Source organism: Erpetoichthys calabaricus, chromosome 9 (genome assembly GCF_900747795.2).
Source record: "Erpetoichthys calabaricus chromosome 9, fErpCal1.3, whole genome shotgun sequence".
NCBI classification, from domain to species: Eukaryota; Metazoa; Chordata; class Cladistia; order Polypteriformes; family Polypteridae; genus Erpetoichthys; species Erpetoichthys calabaricus.
In genome coordinates, this window is record NC_041402.2 from 14013502 (window position 1) to 14032563 (window position 19062).

The 19062-nt window shown below is 40.7% G+C and overlaps 1 protein-coding gene across 6 annotated transcripts in view; it reads left to right on the forward strand.

Moving 5' to 3' along the window:
- dennd1a (DENN/MADD domain containing 1A) overlaps nucleotides 1-19062 on the forward strand; it is a 1314459-nt gene that overhangs the window by 1046449 nt on the left and 248948 nt on the right. For all 6 annotated transcript variants that reach the window (XM_051931936.1, XM_051931935.1, XM_028809158.2 and 3 more), the window contains exon 16: nucleotides 11811-11851. In XM_051931936.1, coding sequence (XP_051787896.1) covers nucleotides 11811-11851 — 41 coding nt within the window. The remainder of the gene's footprint in view (nucleotides 1-11810; nucleotides 11852-19062) is intronic.

Sequence of the window (19062 nt, forward strand, 5' to 3'; positions counted from 1 at the left end):
CATCCTAAAATCAATGTTTAATTTACAGTAATCCCTCCTCCATCGCGGGGGTTGCGTTCCAGAGCCACCCGCGAAATAGGAAAATCCGCGAAGTAGAAACCATATGTTTATATGGTTATTTTTAGAATGTCATGCTTGGGTCACAGATTTGCGCAGAAACACAGGAGGTTGTAGAGAGACAGGAACGTTATTCAAACACTGCAAACAAACATTTGTCTCTTTTTCAAAAGTTTAAACTGTGCTCCATGACAAGACAGAGATGACAGTTCTGTCTCACAATTAAAAGAATGCAAACATATCTTCCTTTTCAAAGGAGTGCAAAGCAAGCAGTCAAAAAAAAAATCAATACGGCTTTTTGGCTTTTAAGTATGCGAAGCACCGCCGGTACAAAGCTGTTGAAGGCGGCAGCTCACACCCCCTCTGTCAGGAGCAGGAAGACAGAGAGAGAGAGATAGCGAGAGACAGATAAAAAAAATCAATACGTGCCCTTCAGGAAGCAGCTGCACACAGCCCCCCTGCTCACACCCCCCTACGTCAGCGCAAGAGAGAGAGAGAGAGAGAGAGGGAGAGAGAAAGTAAGCTGGATAGCTTCTCAGCCATCTGCCAATAGTGTCGTTTGTATGAAATCAACTGGCCAAACCAACTGAGGAAGCATTTACCAGAAATTAAAAGACCTATTGTCCGCAGAAACCCGCGAAGCAGCGAAAAATCCGCGATATATATTTAAATATGCTTACATATAAAATCCGCGATGGAGTGAAGCCGCGAAAGGCGAAGCGCGATATAGCGAGGGATCACTGTACTAGATTTTCTCAAACCCCGTCACAAGTTAATGCAGCACATCAAATACTTTGTGTTAAGTGTTCCCCGACCCAGTCGTTAATCCTTACGCTTTTTCTTTCTCCACATTACCAATCATCACACGATAAACGTCTTTGTGAAATTAAAACTAGTAATTAACTTAGCCGACGGAGTGTTCAGAACTTTAAAAATATCTTCGTTATACATCGCAGGATGAATACAAGCAAAACATACACTAGCAAGTACAGAAACAAGTACAACATGGCTTGCAGTATTATCCAGTAGTATAGAAACAGTATTTACACATCTGACCTTTTAAAACTAAAGTATCTCCAGGCGACGGACGTGACTCCTTTTTTTCGGCAAAAGTTCTTATGTTCATCATGTTCTACTTTACTTTTAGTTCAGTTTCGGAATGCTCTCTGTCCATTTTCACCGCGCGGCATACCTATGCTACCGCCCACTATTTGGTGGAGTAGCAGTGAAAAAGAGCCCTAGTGCAACAAATCTGTGTTTAGCGGTGTAGCAGTGAAAAAGGTCCCCACGTGAACAGTTTACCGCTGCGCCACGTTCCGAACGTCGTTTAGGCAATTTAAACCGGTGTTGCGGTATAAGAAAAATCCATATCATAAAAAAAATAAAAAACGGTTTTCGGTATGAACCGGTATACCGCCCAGCACTACTGCCTGTATTTCTCAGCATTGAGAACACCATTAATCCTGACCAAATCTCCAACTCCATTTGCAGAAATGCAGCCCCAAACATTCAAGGAACCTCCACCATGCTTCACTGTTGCCTGCAGACACTCATTATTGTACTGATCTCCAGCCCTTCAATGAACAAACTGCCTTCTGCTACAACCAAATATTTTAAATTTTGACTCATCAGTCCAGAGCACCTGCTGCCATTTTTCTGCACCCCAGTTCCTATGTTTTCGTGCATGTTTCCACATCGGAGGTATGGCTTTTTGGTTGCAACTCTTCCATGAAGACCACTTCTGGCCAGACGTCTCCGGACAGTAGATGGGTGTACCTGGGTCCCACTGGTTTCTGCCAGTTCTGAGCTGATGGCACTGCTGGACATCTTCCGATTTCGAAGGGTAATAAGCTTGATGTGTGAAGTTTCCTTGGCCGACCACTGCGTCTACAATCCTCAGCGTTGCCCGTTTCTTTGTGCTTCTTCAAAAGAGCTTGAACAGCACATCTTGAAACCCCAGTCTACTTTGAAATCTTTGTCTGGGAGAGACCTTGCTGATGCAGTAGAACTACCTTGTGTCTTGTTGCTGTGCTCAATCTTGCCATGACATGAAACTGTCTTCCACAACCTCACCTTGGTAGCAGAGTTTGGCTGTTCCTCACCCAGTTTTAACCCTCCTACACAGCTGTTTCTGTTTCAGTTAATGACTGGGTTTCAGCCTACGTGTGACATTGATGATCATTGGCACCTGTTTGGTAGAATTGGTTGATCAGACACCTGACTAGAATCCTACAAAATCCCTGACTTTGTGCAACTGGACCTATAAGAATTGATGCTGGTTTGAAGGCAGAAGGTAGTAACACCAAATATTGATTTGATTTAGATTTTTCTTTTGTTCGCTCACTTTGCATTTTGTAAATTGATAACAATAAACAATCATTATTTATATTTCTGAAAGTATTCTTTGTTTACAGCATTTTTCACACCTGCCTAAAGCTTTTGCACAGTACTGTATATATATATATATATATATATATATAAAATATATATATACAAAACTAATCACCTTCATGCTTTTGCACTAGTGTCAATTCTCCATTTTGTCCCTCTGTGTAAATATCAGTGGCTGGATATCTTCCATGATCGTCCATGACAATGTCATTTGAAGATATTTACTAGAAAGTTTTCTCTGTCTGTCTCTTTTCTCTCTGTACTGTTACATATGGTGGATCTTTCATATATTTGCTACTGTTATTTATTCATCCATTTTCTAAATTGGTTATCCATTTAAAACAGAGAGGTAGGTAAAGCATGTCCTGGCAGCATTGTATATGAAGTGGAATCCAATCCTGAATGTAGCACTAGGTAATTTCAGGGCACATTTACCCATAAACCCAAACTGAGCAAGATTTGGAGTTACATAGAAGAAACCCCAACTTAATTGCTGAAGAAATAATGTATACTGACATTGCATATTTTACAGATGTTAGGAAGAGTGTAATAAATTCTCTTGGTCATATCAGATGGTCAGCTGATACAGCACAGAGCCTTTTACAGGATCCAAAAGGTGGGCATGGCAATGGTAGAGTGGTATGAGGTGAAACCTGGAGTTCACTGATCATCACCATCCATTTTGTCAGCTTCACGGTTAGAAGGCAGCAGACCCATTTAGTCATATGAAAAGTAATTTCACATGTTTTGGGCATGCACCAAATTAACATCATTTTAGAGAAAAATCTTTGAATGCCTATCAGATAGCCTTGGTGTCACAGTCTCTGCTAATCGGCTGCTGCTTCACCACCTGAGGCCACAGGTACGCCACGCACTCAGCCCTCTGCAGTTCGCATACCAGGAGAAGGTGGGAGCGGAGGATGCCATCATCTGTATGCTACACTGATCCCTCTCCCACTTGGACAAAGGCAGTGGTGCTGTAAGAATTATGTTTCTAGACTTCTCTAGCGCCTTCAACACCATCCAACCTCTGCTCCTTAGGGACAAGCTGACAGAGATGGGACTAGATTCATACCTGGTGGCATGGATCTTACAAACAGACCTCAGTATGTGCGTCTCGGGAACTGCATGTCTGACATTGTGGTCAGCAGCACAGGAGCGCGACAGGGGACTGTAATTTCTCCGGGCCTGTTCAGCCTATATACATCAGACTTCCAATACAACTCGGAGTCCCGCCACGTGCAAAAGTTTGCTGACGACACTGCTATCGTGGGCTGCATCAGGAGTGGGCAGGAGGAGGAGTACAGGAATCTAATCAAGGACTTTGTTAAATGGTGCGACTCAAACCACCTACACTTGAACACCAGCAAAACCAAGGAGCTGGTGGTGGATTTTAGGAGGACCAGACCCCTCATGGACCCTGTGATCATCAGAGGTGACCGTGTGCAGAGGGTGCAGACCTATAAATACCTGGGAGTGCAGCTGGATGATAAATTGGACTGGACTGCCAATACTGATTCTCTGTGCAAGAGAGGACAGAGCCGGCTATACTTTCTTAGAAGACTGGCATCCTTCGACATCTGCAATAAGATACTGCAGATGTTCTATCAGACGGTTGTGGCGAGTGCCCTCTTCTACGCCTTGGTGTGCTGGGAAGGCAGCATTAAAAAGAAGGATGCCTCACGCCTGGACAAACTGGTGAGGAAAGCAGGCTGTATTGTAGGCACAGAGCTGGACAGTTTGACATCTGTGGCAGAGTGACGGGTGTTCAAAAAGCTCCTGTCAATTATGGAGAATCCAATGCATCCACTGAACAGGATCATCTCCAGACAGAGGAGCAGCTTCAGCGACAGACTGCTGTCACCGTCCTGCTCACTGATAGACTGAGGAGATCGTTCCTCCCTCACACTATGCGACTGTTCAATTTCACCCATAGGGGTAAACGTTAACATTATACAAAGTTATTGTCTGTTATACCTGCATTTTTATTACTCTTTAATTTAATATTAGTTTTGTATCAGTATGCTGCTGCTGGAGTATGTGAATTTCCCCTTTGGATTAATAAAGTATCTATCTATCTATCTATCTATCTATCTATCTATCTATCTATCTATCTATCTATCTATCTATCTATCTGTCTGTCTGTCTGTCTGTCTGTCTGTCTGTCTGTCTGTCTGTCTGTCTGTCTGTCTGTCTGTCTGATCCATTAACAGCTGTGTTTGATGGACTTAACACTAGAATTACAAAAGCCTGTGAAAAAAATCCGGATTTAACCCTTCATACCTCTCCGTCAGCGTCTTTTGTCTTATAAATGTGCCAATCAAGACAAGCAGCAAGCAGCCTACTATGCCAACCCCTTACTGCTGCAGAATGGGCACAAAGTTTTCCCACTTCCAGCCTTGATTATCTGGGACTGAAGTGCTGGAGTTTTACTATAACAGGTCGTTATTTGGAACACATACATTTCATGTGTGTTCCGTTTCTACAATAATCTGTGTAAACACATCGTTAAAACAGAAACGTTTTTCATAGTTTAGTAATTAATGACAAAATGTAGACAAACTATATAATGTGAAGTCCAAAGATCAAATAAACACTTTCACAAAAGATTCAAGGATGAGGCAACAGTTTCCGTGGCGCAGCAGTAAGAATTGCTGACTTGTAATCAAGAGTCCCACGGTTCGATCCTGACTGTCTCGTATATTTACTGTTTTGAGTAGTGAGCTGCTCTTATTATTAATATTATACAATAAAAACATACATTTGATTTGCGTCTGTAACAGCCGCTGTAAATTTATAGGACTTGTAAAAGTTAGCATTTTTTTTGTCACTTTTATTCTCTCCGTCACGATGCATACAATCCCCCAACCCAAATCTGAAGCAGTTACTTTTTATCTGAAACTGGGAATAACTGTAAATGTGAGTGTTGTTTTGAGACAATGGCACTGGAAATTCTCTGATCTGGATGGATAAAAGCTGACACACAAATGCTGGTGAATCTGCCTTCTTCGTATCTCATTGTCACTTGATTTTTTTTATTCAATTTTATGGAGTGTTCCTGCTTATGCTGAATTAGTATGCGCCTTATGGTCCATGATGTCAAAGCCACACTGACAAAAAACAGAGACATAGGTATATATGATATTTGGAATTATTCATTTTATGACCTGTATAGTACATTTCGGAAAACATTGTGGCACGGATGCAGCATTATTCATATTATTCATATTCATTCGCATACTATCTTGCGGTTGTAATCAGTGACCGCGTGATACTTTTTTTTTTTTTTCTGATCTTGCCCAGTCTCCACATTTTGGTAGATTCTGGTGTTTCTTTTGTACTCCAGGATATGCAGAGGAAAGAATAGTACAGAGAGGTCATTTCCACGCTATAGGCAATCATCAGATTCAAATGTTAACAGTTCACACACACACAAGGACCGTCCTTTCTACGTTTACGCCATGTGTACCTGTTGCAATGTACACACTTCTCTCTGTGCTGTGGTTCCTATTACACTGAAGGGGCTGGGGAAGCAGCAGTCTTGGAATAGAAGCTTGTCAATGTTGCATCCTCTTTTGCTTTATCCATCGCCTTTTCTTGTAAGAAGTGACGATGACGCTTCTCTGCAAGGTGAGCCGTGAACACTCTTCTTTTCTCAGTGCCCCTCCCGAGCATGCCTTATACAATACATGTGCGTTGATCATTGCCAAGTCAAGCTTGTTGTAGCACAAGCAACTGGCCACCTGCATGCTCCTGCCGCACTGAATAAGCTCACGCCTTCTGGTGCACAATGTCAACGCAGCACCGGAAAAAAAAGAAAGAGACAAATATATGTGACATTTTGAAGAAATCATTTTATGACCTGAATAGTACCAATCAGAAAACATTGCCACACTAATGCAATATTATTTGAAAACAAACAGCATCAGATCGGGTATGAATTTATACTGGCGCTGTTAGAGTCAGATCAAAAGGGGGGGGGGGGGGCGAGGGAGAGCATGAACGTGACTGAGAGAGTAAGACTAACTTTTAGAAATGCCATACGTTTACAGCTGATCTGACGCTGTTCGTTTTCAAATAATATTGCATTAGTGTGACAATGTTTTCTTATTGGTACTATTCAGGTTTTAGAAGACAAAAGACGCTGACAGAGAGGTGTGAAGGGATTTAAGGTGGGCCGGATTTACGAGTTTTTTCCGTTGGCTCTGATAATTCTAGTGTTAAGAAACACCAAAGACAGCATTTGATCAGAACAGCCTAATAACAACTATCCTGTAAATAGCACCCACTTTACTGCATTGAGGTGGAAATGTTCAGGTTTGGGGCTGCTTTGCTCCATTAGGGCCTGGGCAGCTTACAATCATGGAATCCACTATGAATTCTTCATTGTACCAGAAGGTACTTGGTGATAATGTGAGCCTTTCTGTCAGGAGATTGAAGCTCATCCAAAAGTGGACCTTGCAACATGACATTGACTCGAAACACACCAGTAAATCCATCAAGGAACTTCTTTAAAGAAATTCTCTTAAAATGCTGCTGAGGGATTTGAAATGTGCTGTGTGTGCAAGACACCCTTCAAACACTGCACAACTAATAGAATTCTGAGCAGAGAAGTGGGCAAAAAAAGTTGTCCCAGTCAATGGCAGAGACTGCTAGACAGTTTCAGGAAACGCCAGCTTGAGGGCGCAATTACTTTTTCCACAGACAAAAATTATTACAAAGTCAAATTTCCATTTTTTTTTCAGTTACATCAACTTTATCTAAAGATCCTGTTTGAATGAGGATCAAAGTTTCTTATATACACTTCTACTTCTTCTTCTTCTTTCGGCTGCTCCTGTTAGGGGTCGCCACAGCAGATCATCTTCTTCCATATCTTCCTGTCCTCTGTATCTTGTTCTGTCACACCCATCACCTGCATGTCTTCTCTCACCACATCCATAAACCTTCTCTTAGGCCTTCCTGTTTTCCTCTTCTCTGGCAGCTCTATCCTTAGTATCCTTCTCCCAATATTCCCCTCATCTCTCCTCTGCACATGTCCAGACCAACACAATCTCGCCTCTCTGACTTTATCTCCCAACCATCCAACCTGAGCTGTCCCTCTAATGTCCTCATTTCTAATCCTGTCCATCCTCGTCACACCCAATGCAAATCTTAGCATCTTTAACTCTGCCACCTCCAGCTTCGTCACCTGCTTTCTGGTCAGTACCACCGTCTCCAACCCATATAACATAGCTGGTCTCACTACCGTCCTGTAGACCTTCCCTTTCACTCTTGCTGATACCCGTCTGTCACAAATTACTCCTGACACAAAGTTAAAAAACATTGAAAAAGCATTTCATTGGGTGTAGTTCATTTTTTCAGAAAACTATGTGTGTTTATTCAAAAACCCTCTCCATGATTTCAACAACTTGGACTCAGTGGGCCTCTGTGAAAATGTACCTCCTTGACAGTACTGTACATTATTTTTGTGGTAACGTGAAAGACAGAAGGAAGTAAAGAGGTACATAAATTATTAATCAGAAAGCTAAACCAGTACATAATGTGAGTAGAGGTATACGTAAACTAGAATAGATTTACATCAATTTTAGCATTTTCATACCCATGGAAATTTGTAAACAAAGGAAACAAACATGGAAAAGAATTCCAAACTGTGTTTCAGTGTAGCCATCCGTATTTGTATGCGGCCCTCTAATGCCATAATTAATAAGAACATTTTAAGGGGGCTGACCTCCTGTAAACATACTGCAGTTATTTATAGCAGCAGAACATAGCCATCAAAAGGCATCTTTCTACAGCACAGTTCTCAAATCTTCTCCTAAGACTTACTTGAAGTGTAATAACAATTTGCCCTGAGCTACAGCTGCAGTGGAGCGCGGTCATGCAAGCAATATCAAGTCTGTCCTGCCCTGCCCCAGTCTGAAAGGATTAAATATCTCGAAGCTCACTGCACCGCATTGAGCAGTCGATGGTAATGGCCCATCTAACTTATGCGGCAACTGCATCAAAAGCCAGCTAACAAACCTACTTCATACTCATTATCCTTGCAACAAAGTCACTTCTGAACCAAGCAAAATTACCTTTTCTGAATGGATGCCCTAACTTCTCATCTATGCTCCATTTAATTCACTGAACATTGAATATTTCAAATGAAAGCCGCATATCATCTTTGAAAGTCGTATAAATATATATATTCTCATTTTTAATTTCTGTTGGCTAAATTTTAGTGGGTCGATGGAGACGGGGCAATGCTGGCATTGGGAAAAAAGAATGGTGACTGTTGATCTTTTTATTTAAGTTTTTAGCACTGATTAAAAAGGGCAGCCACAAATATAACGACTCAATTGCCTTCAGTTTGTTATTTTTTAGGGTCTCAGTAGAATTTTACTTACTGTTAAGATAACATGTTCAGGCCTGGCCAATACTTGCCTGGGAGACCATCTGGGAAAAGCTTGGGTTTCTGCTGGAAGAGGTGTTGGTGAGGCCAGCAGGGGGTGCTTACCCTGTTGTATGAATGTGGAACCTAATGCCCCAGTGCAGTAACAGGGACACTGTGCTGTAAAAAATGGTGGCATGCTTCAGATGAGACGTAAAACCGAGGTCCTGACTCTCTATGGTCATAAAAGATCCAAGGGCATCCTTCGTAAAGAGCAGGGTGTATCCTGATGTCCAAGCTAAATTGCCTACCCCAGCCTAGTCACTCTGGCCCCTTCATCATCCCTTGTCTCTATCTAGCTATCTCTCTCTCACCCCATCATCACCTACCAGCTAATGTGTGGTGAGTGTACTGCCGCAAAAATGGCTGCTGTTGCATCATCCAGGTGGATGCTACACATTAGTTGTGGTTGAAGTGGTTCCCCACTTTGAGTAGTGAGAAAAGCACACTGTCAATGTGAAGAATTATTATTATTATTATTATAACTCCGGTCTAATGACATAATACATCATGTATTAAGCCAAGAATTTAATAAATTACAGTAAATGTTACTGGAGCAAAGCAGTGGCTGGTTGAACAAATTCATGTTAAGCAGTACATCCACACCATGCCATGTAACACACATGTTTGAATTTACTTAATCTAATTCTGCATTGAGGGTACCAGTGTCGGTCTTAGCAGCACTGGACTCAAGACAGTTTGCCAGCCCATCATGGGTTCCTCCTTCACTTGAACATACACTCATTGAACATATTCCTAGGTCCACTATGCCTCATTCTGGATAGGGCCCCCTTTTTGCTCTTAAGACAGCCTCTGTTCTTTGTGCCATGGATTCCATGAGATGTCGGAAACCTTCCTTTGAGATTCTGGTCCATGTTTACAGGACTGCATCATGCAATTTCTCAGATTTGTCAGCTGCTCCTTCATGCTGTGAATCTCCTGTTCTACCACAACCCAAAGGTGCTCTGCTGGATTACCTTCCGGTGACTGGGAAGGCCACTGAAGAACACTGAAATAATTGTTATGTAACATGGTGCCGCCTTATGCTGAAAGTACCTCTTAGAAGATGGGTACAATGTGGTCATGAGGAGATGCACATGGTGAATACTGAAATGGGATATGGCATTCAAACGATAATTGATTGGTATTAATGGGCCCAAAGTGTGCTAAGAAAACATTCCCCGCACCGTTGACACAAGGCAGGTTGGGGAAATGATTAATGCTGTTGGCACCAAATTCAGTAACACTTTAGTGTTGGTACTTGTATTATCGTAGTATTTCCCTCTACTTACCCTTTACCTGTTCTCCCTCAAGGGTAAGTGTTCTCGTCAAGTTCTTTATCGGGTTGGTCTACTGTTGCACTTTAAGATGAACACACACACATAGATAAACACACACATACACACACACACAAACCCTAACCACAACAGTGCCCCATGAATGACACACACACGCTGATTAACCTTTAGCACTTTAAACCACACAAGTGCTTTAGGAATAACACAGCCTGTCACTCAGCACTTCAAGAGACTTACTTATTATCGGCATGAACAACATATGATGTTTTAATGATATCTCAGACCTAAATATTACTTTTGGTCTACAAGAATACATTTAAACATACAAAGACTAAGCACTCTTGACTATAGGTCATTTATCAGCCAAGAATACCTTCTTTAGGTACTGTTCTGCAACTACTGAGTAGAGCTCCTCACGCGCAGCCAAAATAAACCTCGCAGCACAGAAGTAATGGCAAAAAATCTGACTGCTCCAGGTGCTCAAAGAAATCTAACTTATTACGTCAATCACTCTAGACATTAAAACAAAGCATAGAAAGTTAAAAGCAGCATGGTATTTATTACAAGAATGATAATAATATCACTGGATCAAAGAATAATAGAAAATTGGTACTGATAGGAAAGTCTGAATATACAGTATATAGTCTTTAGAAAAAGCTTACGAAATGTTACAGATGACAAGGATGAATGTCCCAGGGAGGCGTTTGATTTAGCAATCGATGTTCATGATGCCTTTCTGACGACCAGTGCCGTCTTCATCCGTTCCTCTTCTTCTTCTTCTGTACTTTCTTCTTCTTCTTCTCTCCTTCTTCTCTACATTGCTTTCAAAATGAGGCATATTTATTACGAAATGGCATGCCGTGGTTTCACAACAAATGCACCTGATTGGTTGGCTGTCAATATAATTGATGAATTTTGCTCAAACTCTTTCCCAGATAATGAAGTTTTTTAATGTTGCCTCATGTCCATCTTTCCCAGGCTGTAAACCAAATTATTGTCCCAGATGTCCATATCAATAGCCTGAGGTGTCGGCTTAGTCTTCCTTTCCCAGGTTATAAAGTAATTGAGCCTCCAGCATGTCTTCCTTTCTATGTTGGAACAGCTGTTTTAAAAGTGAGGTGTAAAGAAAACCTGCTGTGATTTGTCTTAAATGTAGTTCATCTGTTGTTTTATCTTGACCAAAATATAATGGAAGATTAAACCAAAATGTACAGATTTTATACACCATAACAGTACTGCAAACATGCATCTAATACTCCTTTACTCTTATTCAACTAGACCTTAACACAAAGGCTTTGTTTGGTGTTAATAACACATAATACTTATAAAGCATCAGGGAAGTGGTTATTCATCTGTGCAATATGGTCTACTAAAGCAACTTTACTTTTGAACGGTCAGAGATGGCTTAACTGAGACATTTTTCTCTTGACATTATACACTTCAGTATAAGACCTAAGAATCCTTCATATTCATAAGTCAGCAGCATGTCAAAGGCTTTTAACATGCCATGCTGCACAGAGATGAATAACCACTTTATTGATGCTTTATAAGTGTAGTTATGACCAAAAGAAGCCTTTGTGAAGGTATTGTTACATAAGAGTAACAGAAGTACTGTATTTTTTTCTTTGCAGGTAGTGATAAAACATACCACCAGTGGCTGTCAACTGTAAAGGTAAGAAAAATCTTTTTAAATTCATTTTTTTTTTATTTAAATTGCCTGTTAATATCTTACTCTGACACTGCACTAAATAATTGTGTCTCAATCCTGGCCTCAAGACCCGCTATGCCTGCTGGCTAGTCTTTCATCTACCCAATTTCTTAATCGTGAGTTATTTCCTGCTATCAGTGAAAATAGTTGCCTGATTAAATGTAGTATTCTTATTTCTGTAGTTGGCATGATAGGTTAGTGTGCCATGACTGGGGTGCCAGTATGCAGCTAGAATCCATGTGAGCTGTAGATTCAAAGATCAAGTCCAAATCTAATCCTGTTGTTTCCCTTGGAGATTTTCTGCCCAGCACTATTTTGTTACTTAGCACGATGTTATTGATCTTTGTTCTCTGGTCATTAGGTGTTGATCTCACTTTCTTTGTAGTTAGTGTATCCATTTATATAAAATTCAACCTAGATTACTAAGATGTTAACATTAATATTTCAGTTTATTTTAAATTATGTTTACGTTTTTTTGAGAATTATTTAGACGTTTTGTTGTGCAACCTGGGTTAACTGTTCAACTGATAATTCTGAGGAGGTGTTACTCCAAAAGAGAAAGAGAAAAAACAGAGCAGGAGAAAAGTCGGATTAAAAGCTGTTTGGGGGGGGGGGGGTTCTACTTAAGAAAAATACAGAAACTTGCTAAAACTTGTCATATTTACAGTTAAAGTCTGCAATGCCAGCACTTCTGTGGCGCATCATGACAACTGTGTGTCCTGGCTTGGTTTTCAAAGAAGCACCTTACAGAAGTCCTTACTTCTCTTTTTTTTGCCATACTAACTAAACAGGGTATCCTCTTACTATTACAGTTTTGTATATTGTAAATAACTGGATTTTACAAGTCTACAATTTCTTTAGAAAATTTAATACTGTTCTATTATTTTATGCAGAATTTGTCCCAGGGGTCTGGATTGAAAGTCAGGACTCTGCTCACATTGCCCTGCAGTTACAACAAAAAATGGATCTCTGAAAAAGCTGTTGTCATACCAATTCAACTTGAATTTTCTGTGTGGTATCACCTCAGAATAGTGATATTGATGCTATTAAGTTTTTCCATTTTTCCCCAAACTTAATCAGTTAAAATGAATGACCTAAAATGGTGAAAAGTTAAGCAGTAAACTGTCAGAGGTTTAAATATAAAGCTTAGGTTAGCAAAAACTGAAAATAAAAGAAATTTCAGAGTACAGTGGAACCTTGGGTCACGAACGTCTCAGAACACGTACAAATTGGGTTACGACCAAAAAGTTTGCCAAACTTTTGCATCTGTTTACGACCACACACTCGGGTGACGTACAAGCCAGTTTCCCTTCTGGTTCGTACGCGTCGATGATTTCCGCACGTGTTCAGTCTCTCCCTGTACATTGTTCTCGATCAGACGTGCGTGCATTCGCTCTGAACTCTTTGTGCTCTATTTCGTGTGCATTTGCATTCATTTTGCAGTTAACCATGGCCTCTAAGCAAGTGAAGAGTGGTAGTGTTGGTGAGAAGAAATGTTCGAAGAAAATTGAAATCGAATTAAAGTAAGAAATTATTGAAAAGTATGAGCATGGCATTTCGTGTTACTGATCTTGCCGCTGAGTACAAGAAGTCAAAATCTATGATTTCGACTATTCTAAAGCAGAAAGAGGCCATTAAAGCAGCTGATGTTGCAAAAGGAGTTACAGTATTAACCAAGCAGAGGCCTCAAGTGCTGGAAGAGGTGGAAAAACTGTTGCTAGTGTGGCTGAACGAGAAGCAACTTGCAGGGGATAGTGTAAGCAAGGCGATGTTATGTGAGAAAGCCAGGAAGATTCATGGCGATTTGCTGCAAATCTCTCCTTCTACGAGTGGCTAGTTCTTCCTCCTCACTTCCTTCATGCCAGAACTCGACTCATGCAAGGTTAATTTTCTTGGTTGTTTATGGGTAGTTATTGTATAAATTAAGGATTTTTTTAAAATTTTCTTTTTTTTCTCTGTGCTTAAAACTCATTAAAAAAACTGTTTACAGCAAGCGGTTCCTAAGGCTGTAGCGTGAAGTTGCAATGTTAGTTTTCTCTGTTCAATGTTTTCTCGGTGTTATTCAATGTTTTTACATTTAGTTTACTATTAGACTGTGCATTCTATGGTATAATTTGTGGGCTTGTGGGCGCAGCCACGGGGGACAGCTAGTATTGTATATAGTTGGTATTACCAGCAATATAAATGATTGTTGTACCACACTGCAGGAACAAAGAAAAACCCACACAATGAACTGACATTTCCTGTTAATTTTGAGTGAAATTCTTACTTGACTGTGCTGATCAATATTAAACATGTCACCACTCTCTGGTTCCATGATTAATAAGTAGAACTACCCAACCTGAAAAGTTCTGCCTTAGTTGATCACATTTTCATACATTATTGTAGCAATATCACAAAATGCAGACAGATATCTCAAATGTGGAAAATATACTGAGCTGAGTGAATTCTGTCCTGTACCCAAGCATGCTTGTGTATTTTGAGTGAGAGAAGTCTGAAATATACCCAACAGGATTTTATTGGGCTACAAGCCCTGAAGGCTCAATTCAGACTAGAAAAAGTCATGTTTCTTCTAGAAAATGCTGAAAGTTTGGTAAAATGTTTGGGCACTTCCTCGTCTAGATGAGGACCGACTCTCATCAAATAATATTTCATTGTATTGTACAGTGACAATAATGGTATCTTGCATCTTGAGGTCTCCTGTGGACTCTCCACAATGCAAATCTTATGAGTGTTTCTTTGTAACCTGAAGGTTGTTAGTTCATGCTCATGGTCCTGCACTAGCAGTCACCACCTTAGAGGAAAGTCTTGGACTGAGACATTCAGCAGTCTTGAAACCTATGGTTAAAAACTGTCTCTGACTCTCCTGGTGCAAGTGCTAGTGGTCCTGTACTGATTGTAATCTGTATGTCTCTATAAATAAAATTCAACGTCCATCTGTCTGTATGTCTGTCCGCTTTTAATGACAGAACTACTTAACAGATTCAGATCAGGTTTTTTTCTATAATTTGCTTGAACATTCCAGTTGATTTTGCGACTTCTGTCATCACACTAAGAATCATAGTTCACTTGCAGGAGCGATTTATTCGCACTAATCCGAGACAGAGACTGCAGGTCGAGGGGAGGGAGAAGCGTGACGTCAGGAGTAGGGATCCGGGATGGGCCCTCCTCAGTCACGCACCAGCCTCCGTTCAAGTCGGTCTGCCTGTCGCCACGTTTTGGAGTGTAACTTGCCTCCGCTTAGCTAGCAGTACCTGTTTGTTTATTGATTTATAAAGTTTGTCCTGTTTCACTACTATGTGGGCGGAGCTGTGGGGGAAGGCTAATATATATTTATAAAATCCAACGTCTGTCTGTCTGTATGTCTGCTCTTCAAGAGAGAACTCTTTAATAGATTTTAATCTGTTTTTTTTTTCTATAATTTACTTGAACATTCTGGTTGATTTTGCGACTTCTGTCATCACGCTAAGTATCATAGTTCGTTTGTGGTACCGATTTATTTGCGCAAATCCAAGAGAGATGCTGCAGGCCGAGGGGTGTGGAGCCCTCCTCACTCACGCACCAGCCTCTATTTGAGTTGCTCTACGTCTCGCCACATGTCGGAGTGCACCTTGCCTCTGCTTAGCTAGCGGTACCTGTTTGTTCAACAGACATTATCATCTACAGATTGTTATGGAGTAACGTTTGACATTTTTGAGAGAGAGATCAGAGCTATGTGTGTTTTAGAGGGTAGACGCTGATTGCCAGAGATATCACAGCCACATGCTTTTCTCCCCAAGTGGGGGACGCTCTCCCGTCAGACCTGAACACAGTCAGATACAGTGCCAATGTCTATTAGTTTTTTTTTAAGTTTTTCCTGTTTCACTACTATGTGGGCGCAGCCATGAGGGACAGCTAGTACTGTATATAGCTGGTATTACCAGCAATATAAATGATTGTTGTACCACACCGCAGGAACAAAGAAAAACCCACACAATGAGCTGACATTTCCTGTTAATTTTGAGTGAAATTCTTACTTGACTGTGCTGATCAATATTAAACATGTCACCACTCTCTGGTTCCATGATTAATAAGTAGAACTACCCAACCTGAAAAGTTCTGCCTTAGCTGATCACAGTTTCATACATTATGTTAGCAATATCACAAAATGCAGACAGATATCTCAAATGTGGAAAGTATACTGAGCTGAGTGCATTCTGTCCTGTACCCAAGCATGCTTGTGTATTTTGAGTGAGAGAAGTCTGAAATATACCCAACAGGATTTTATTGGGCTACAAGCCCTGAAGGCTCAATTCAGACTGGAAAAAGTCATGTTTCTTCTAGAAAATGCTGAAAGTTTGGTAAAATGTTTGGGCACTTCCTCGTCTAGATGAGGACCGACTCTCATCATGCTTATTCATTCTGCTCCGCCGACCTCCTTTTTGAGAGAGAGATATGGACCATGGCAATGCACTCTCACAAGAATGATGAGCAGGGTTTCTTGGTTGAAGTATTGAGCAGTGTGAAGCACCAACACATGACCCGGTGTATTGACATATGGAGTTTTTCTTGAATACGGAACAAAGCACAGTTTAGAGGGAATATAGCTGACTGCCCGTTTAGACTCAAAAGTTTACACTTTCCTGTTAAAATGTGTTTTACAGTGACAATCAACAAAGGCCAAATCACTAGGAAAAGCAAAGAAAAAGCAGGAAATGATTTAATGCAGAAATATTTTCCTTATGGACAATTTTGTAAAGCACATTCAAGAGTCACAAGCTTCAGTCATCTAACAGTAAAAATATTACTTATTATTTGACTGGTGTCTTTGTTGAAGTCAACTTATAATATTTCTTTTGTTTTTTCAATTGGAGAACAGCCATGTGGACTGAGTTGCTCATGGTCACACAGTGACAGAAACAAGACTTCAACCCACAAACTCAAGTCCTAGGTCCAAAGCCACAACCTCTACACCACACTGACTGGCAGTAATATTAGTCAGAAAAATAAAAAGAAATGCAGATATTGTGTACAGAAAGCCACTTAGTTTGTTACATAGCACTTCTGCTACATCCCATTAACCAATGGCACTGTAACAGAGGACCATTGTTCCACAAAATTTCTGGTGCGAAGCAGGTAGCACAGCTAGCCAATCCATAAAACGCAGCACTCAACCCTCACCTGACTCTGAGAGCTAGCACAGTAGGCTTACTTTACATTCACATTAATGCATTCTTGCTAAATTCTAAATAAAAAAAAACATTCAGTGTCCCCCATAGCAATAACTTTGCCAGACCTGGTTGATCATAGCAGCATGACCTGACTCCACTCCAGTACATCTTACTGGTGTTCCAAAACATGAAAGTCCCAATAAGCTCCAAGGGCACTTCCAGAAATACTCACTAGAGAGAGGGGTGTACTGTAAAACCCTGGCCAGATACGATGGCGACACAGAATCTTTATAAAAGTAAAAAGGTTTATTTCCACAGAAAACACTTGTAACAAAAGGCAATCCGGGCAAACAATGTCCCAATGCAGAAACTAAGCAACAAATTCAAAAACGGACCTATCCCATGTTTCTAAGGGTTCTTTTCACAGCATGTTTTTTGAGATGTAAAACCGCTACACCAGAAGAGTCTAAATTCTTCTTGGAGTGTTTCAGAATCAGTTGGTCTTCTTGTGTTGGACACGGAAGGGCGACATTTAACTTGCTTTGTGCCTCTTAAAGGCAGTTTATGATTCCTCAGTTCACATACCTTTTGGTCTTATTCGGTTATATTTCTTTCGGATGTGAAAATATAGATTACAGCATTGAACATATTCCTACTTTATTGTATGTTAAACAGAATTTTTTCAGCAGAGTTTATATAAGGCAGCTGTTCGCAATAGACAACACAATATTTCTCATGTAGAAGATGAATGTTTGGCCCAAGAGATGTGTGTTAACTCCTCTGGCCTGACGTGATGTGTGTACCGAGATGGCTGGCTGCAGCACTTCACGGCACACTTTGACAGGCCATGCTTTGGCTTAGTTTTAATCCAGCCTACAGAAACAAAGGCAAAGGTAGCCTGCAGTTCCAATCAGGGGGATTAGTGACGGCGGTTTACATATGCTTACCTCAGCAGCGCTGGAAGAGAAGTTTGACTCCAGTGCTGATCTTACTGGCGCCTTTGTGAATGCGAGGGAAAGACGTGATAAACATAGCAACATCCTCCACAGAAGCAGTCTTGCAAGAACCAAATAGCTTAAAAAAAAAATCTCAGGTTGAAGGGGACAAGATGATCCAAGTGTGTGATCTGCAGGCAGCCGTTTGGGAAGTAAAAACAGACTTGTTAGTCACACTTTCAGGTTAGCGGAATGGATCTCACTGTTAATATCATCAGTGCTTGTTCTGAACGCTTAATTAACACAATTGAGGAAACAGCTTAAACAGACCATTAGGTGTGCAAGGTACACCGACACATTTTTAAAGTCTGTCTTCACACCGGATGAGTACCTTTTTTTTGTCATTTTCAATGTGTTTACCTGTTGTTGTGTGTGTGTGGGGTTTTTTTTCTCCTCATTTTCTTTTTCCCTACTTCGTCAACTGAGCAGTCACATAATAAAAGTAAACCGAATGAATTCATTGAATTCCATGCAGCATGATGTGTACCTGAATTTGGACATGTTTCTCACCAAGACTGCGACTCCATTGATGTCTGGTGAAATATTCTGTCTTAGGTTTGTCACTCTAAGGGTGCTTCTTAAGATGATGAACATGTCATGCTGAGTCTCCATTAATAAATGTATCTTCTTACTCCAGTTTAGCACCACCATTTTTAGGGTGTCAGTCTGTTAGTGTGTATTAATCTCCTCTGCATGGTGGTTTCAAAGCAATGAGTACTGATTAGGCCTATTCATGCTTGTTCTCAGTTGCATTCATCCCTGACCTATGGTACTTAGTGAGTGCGTTTCCATGGGCTCTGTTAGCCCAATTTCAAAAATGCCAGGTATACCCTCATTATGGTCAAGAGAAACTGAGTTAACACATGTAGATTTCTCTGTGAGTAACCTAGTTACCGTATATACTCGAATATAAGCCGCGTTTTTCAGCACCCAAAATGTGCTGAAAAACGTCACCCTCGGCTTATATTCGATTCAGGAGAGAGACACACACACACACACACGCACGAGAGAGAGCTAGCGAGAGAGATAC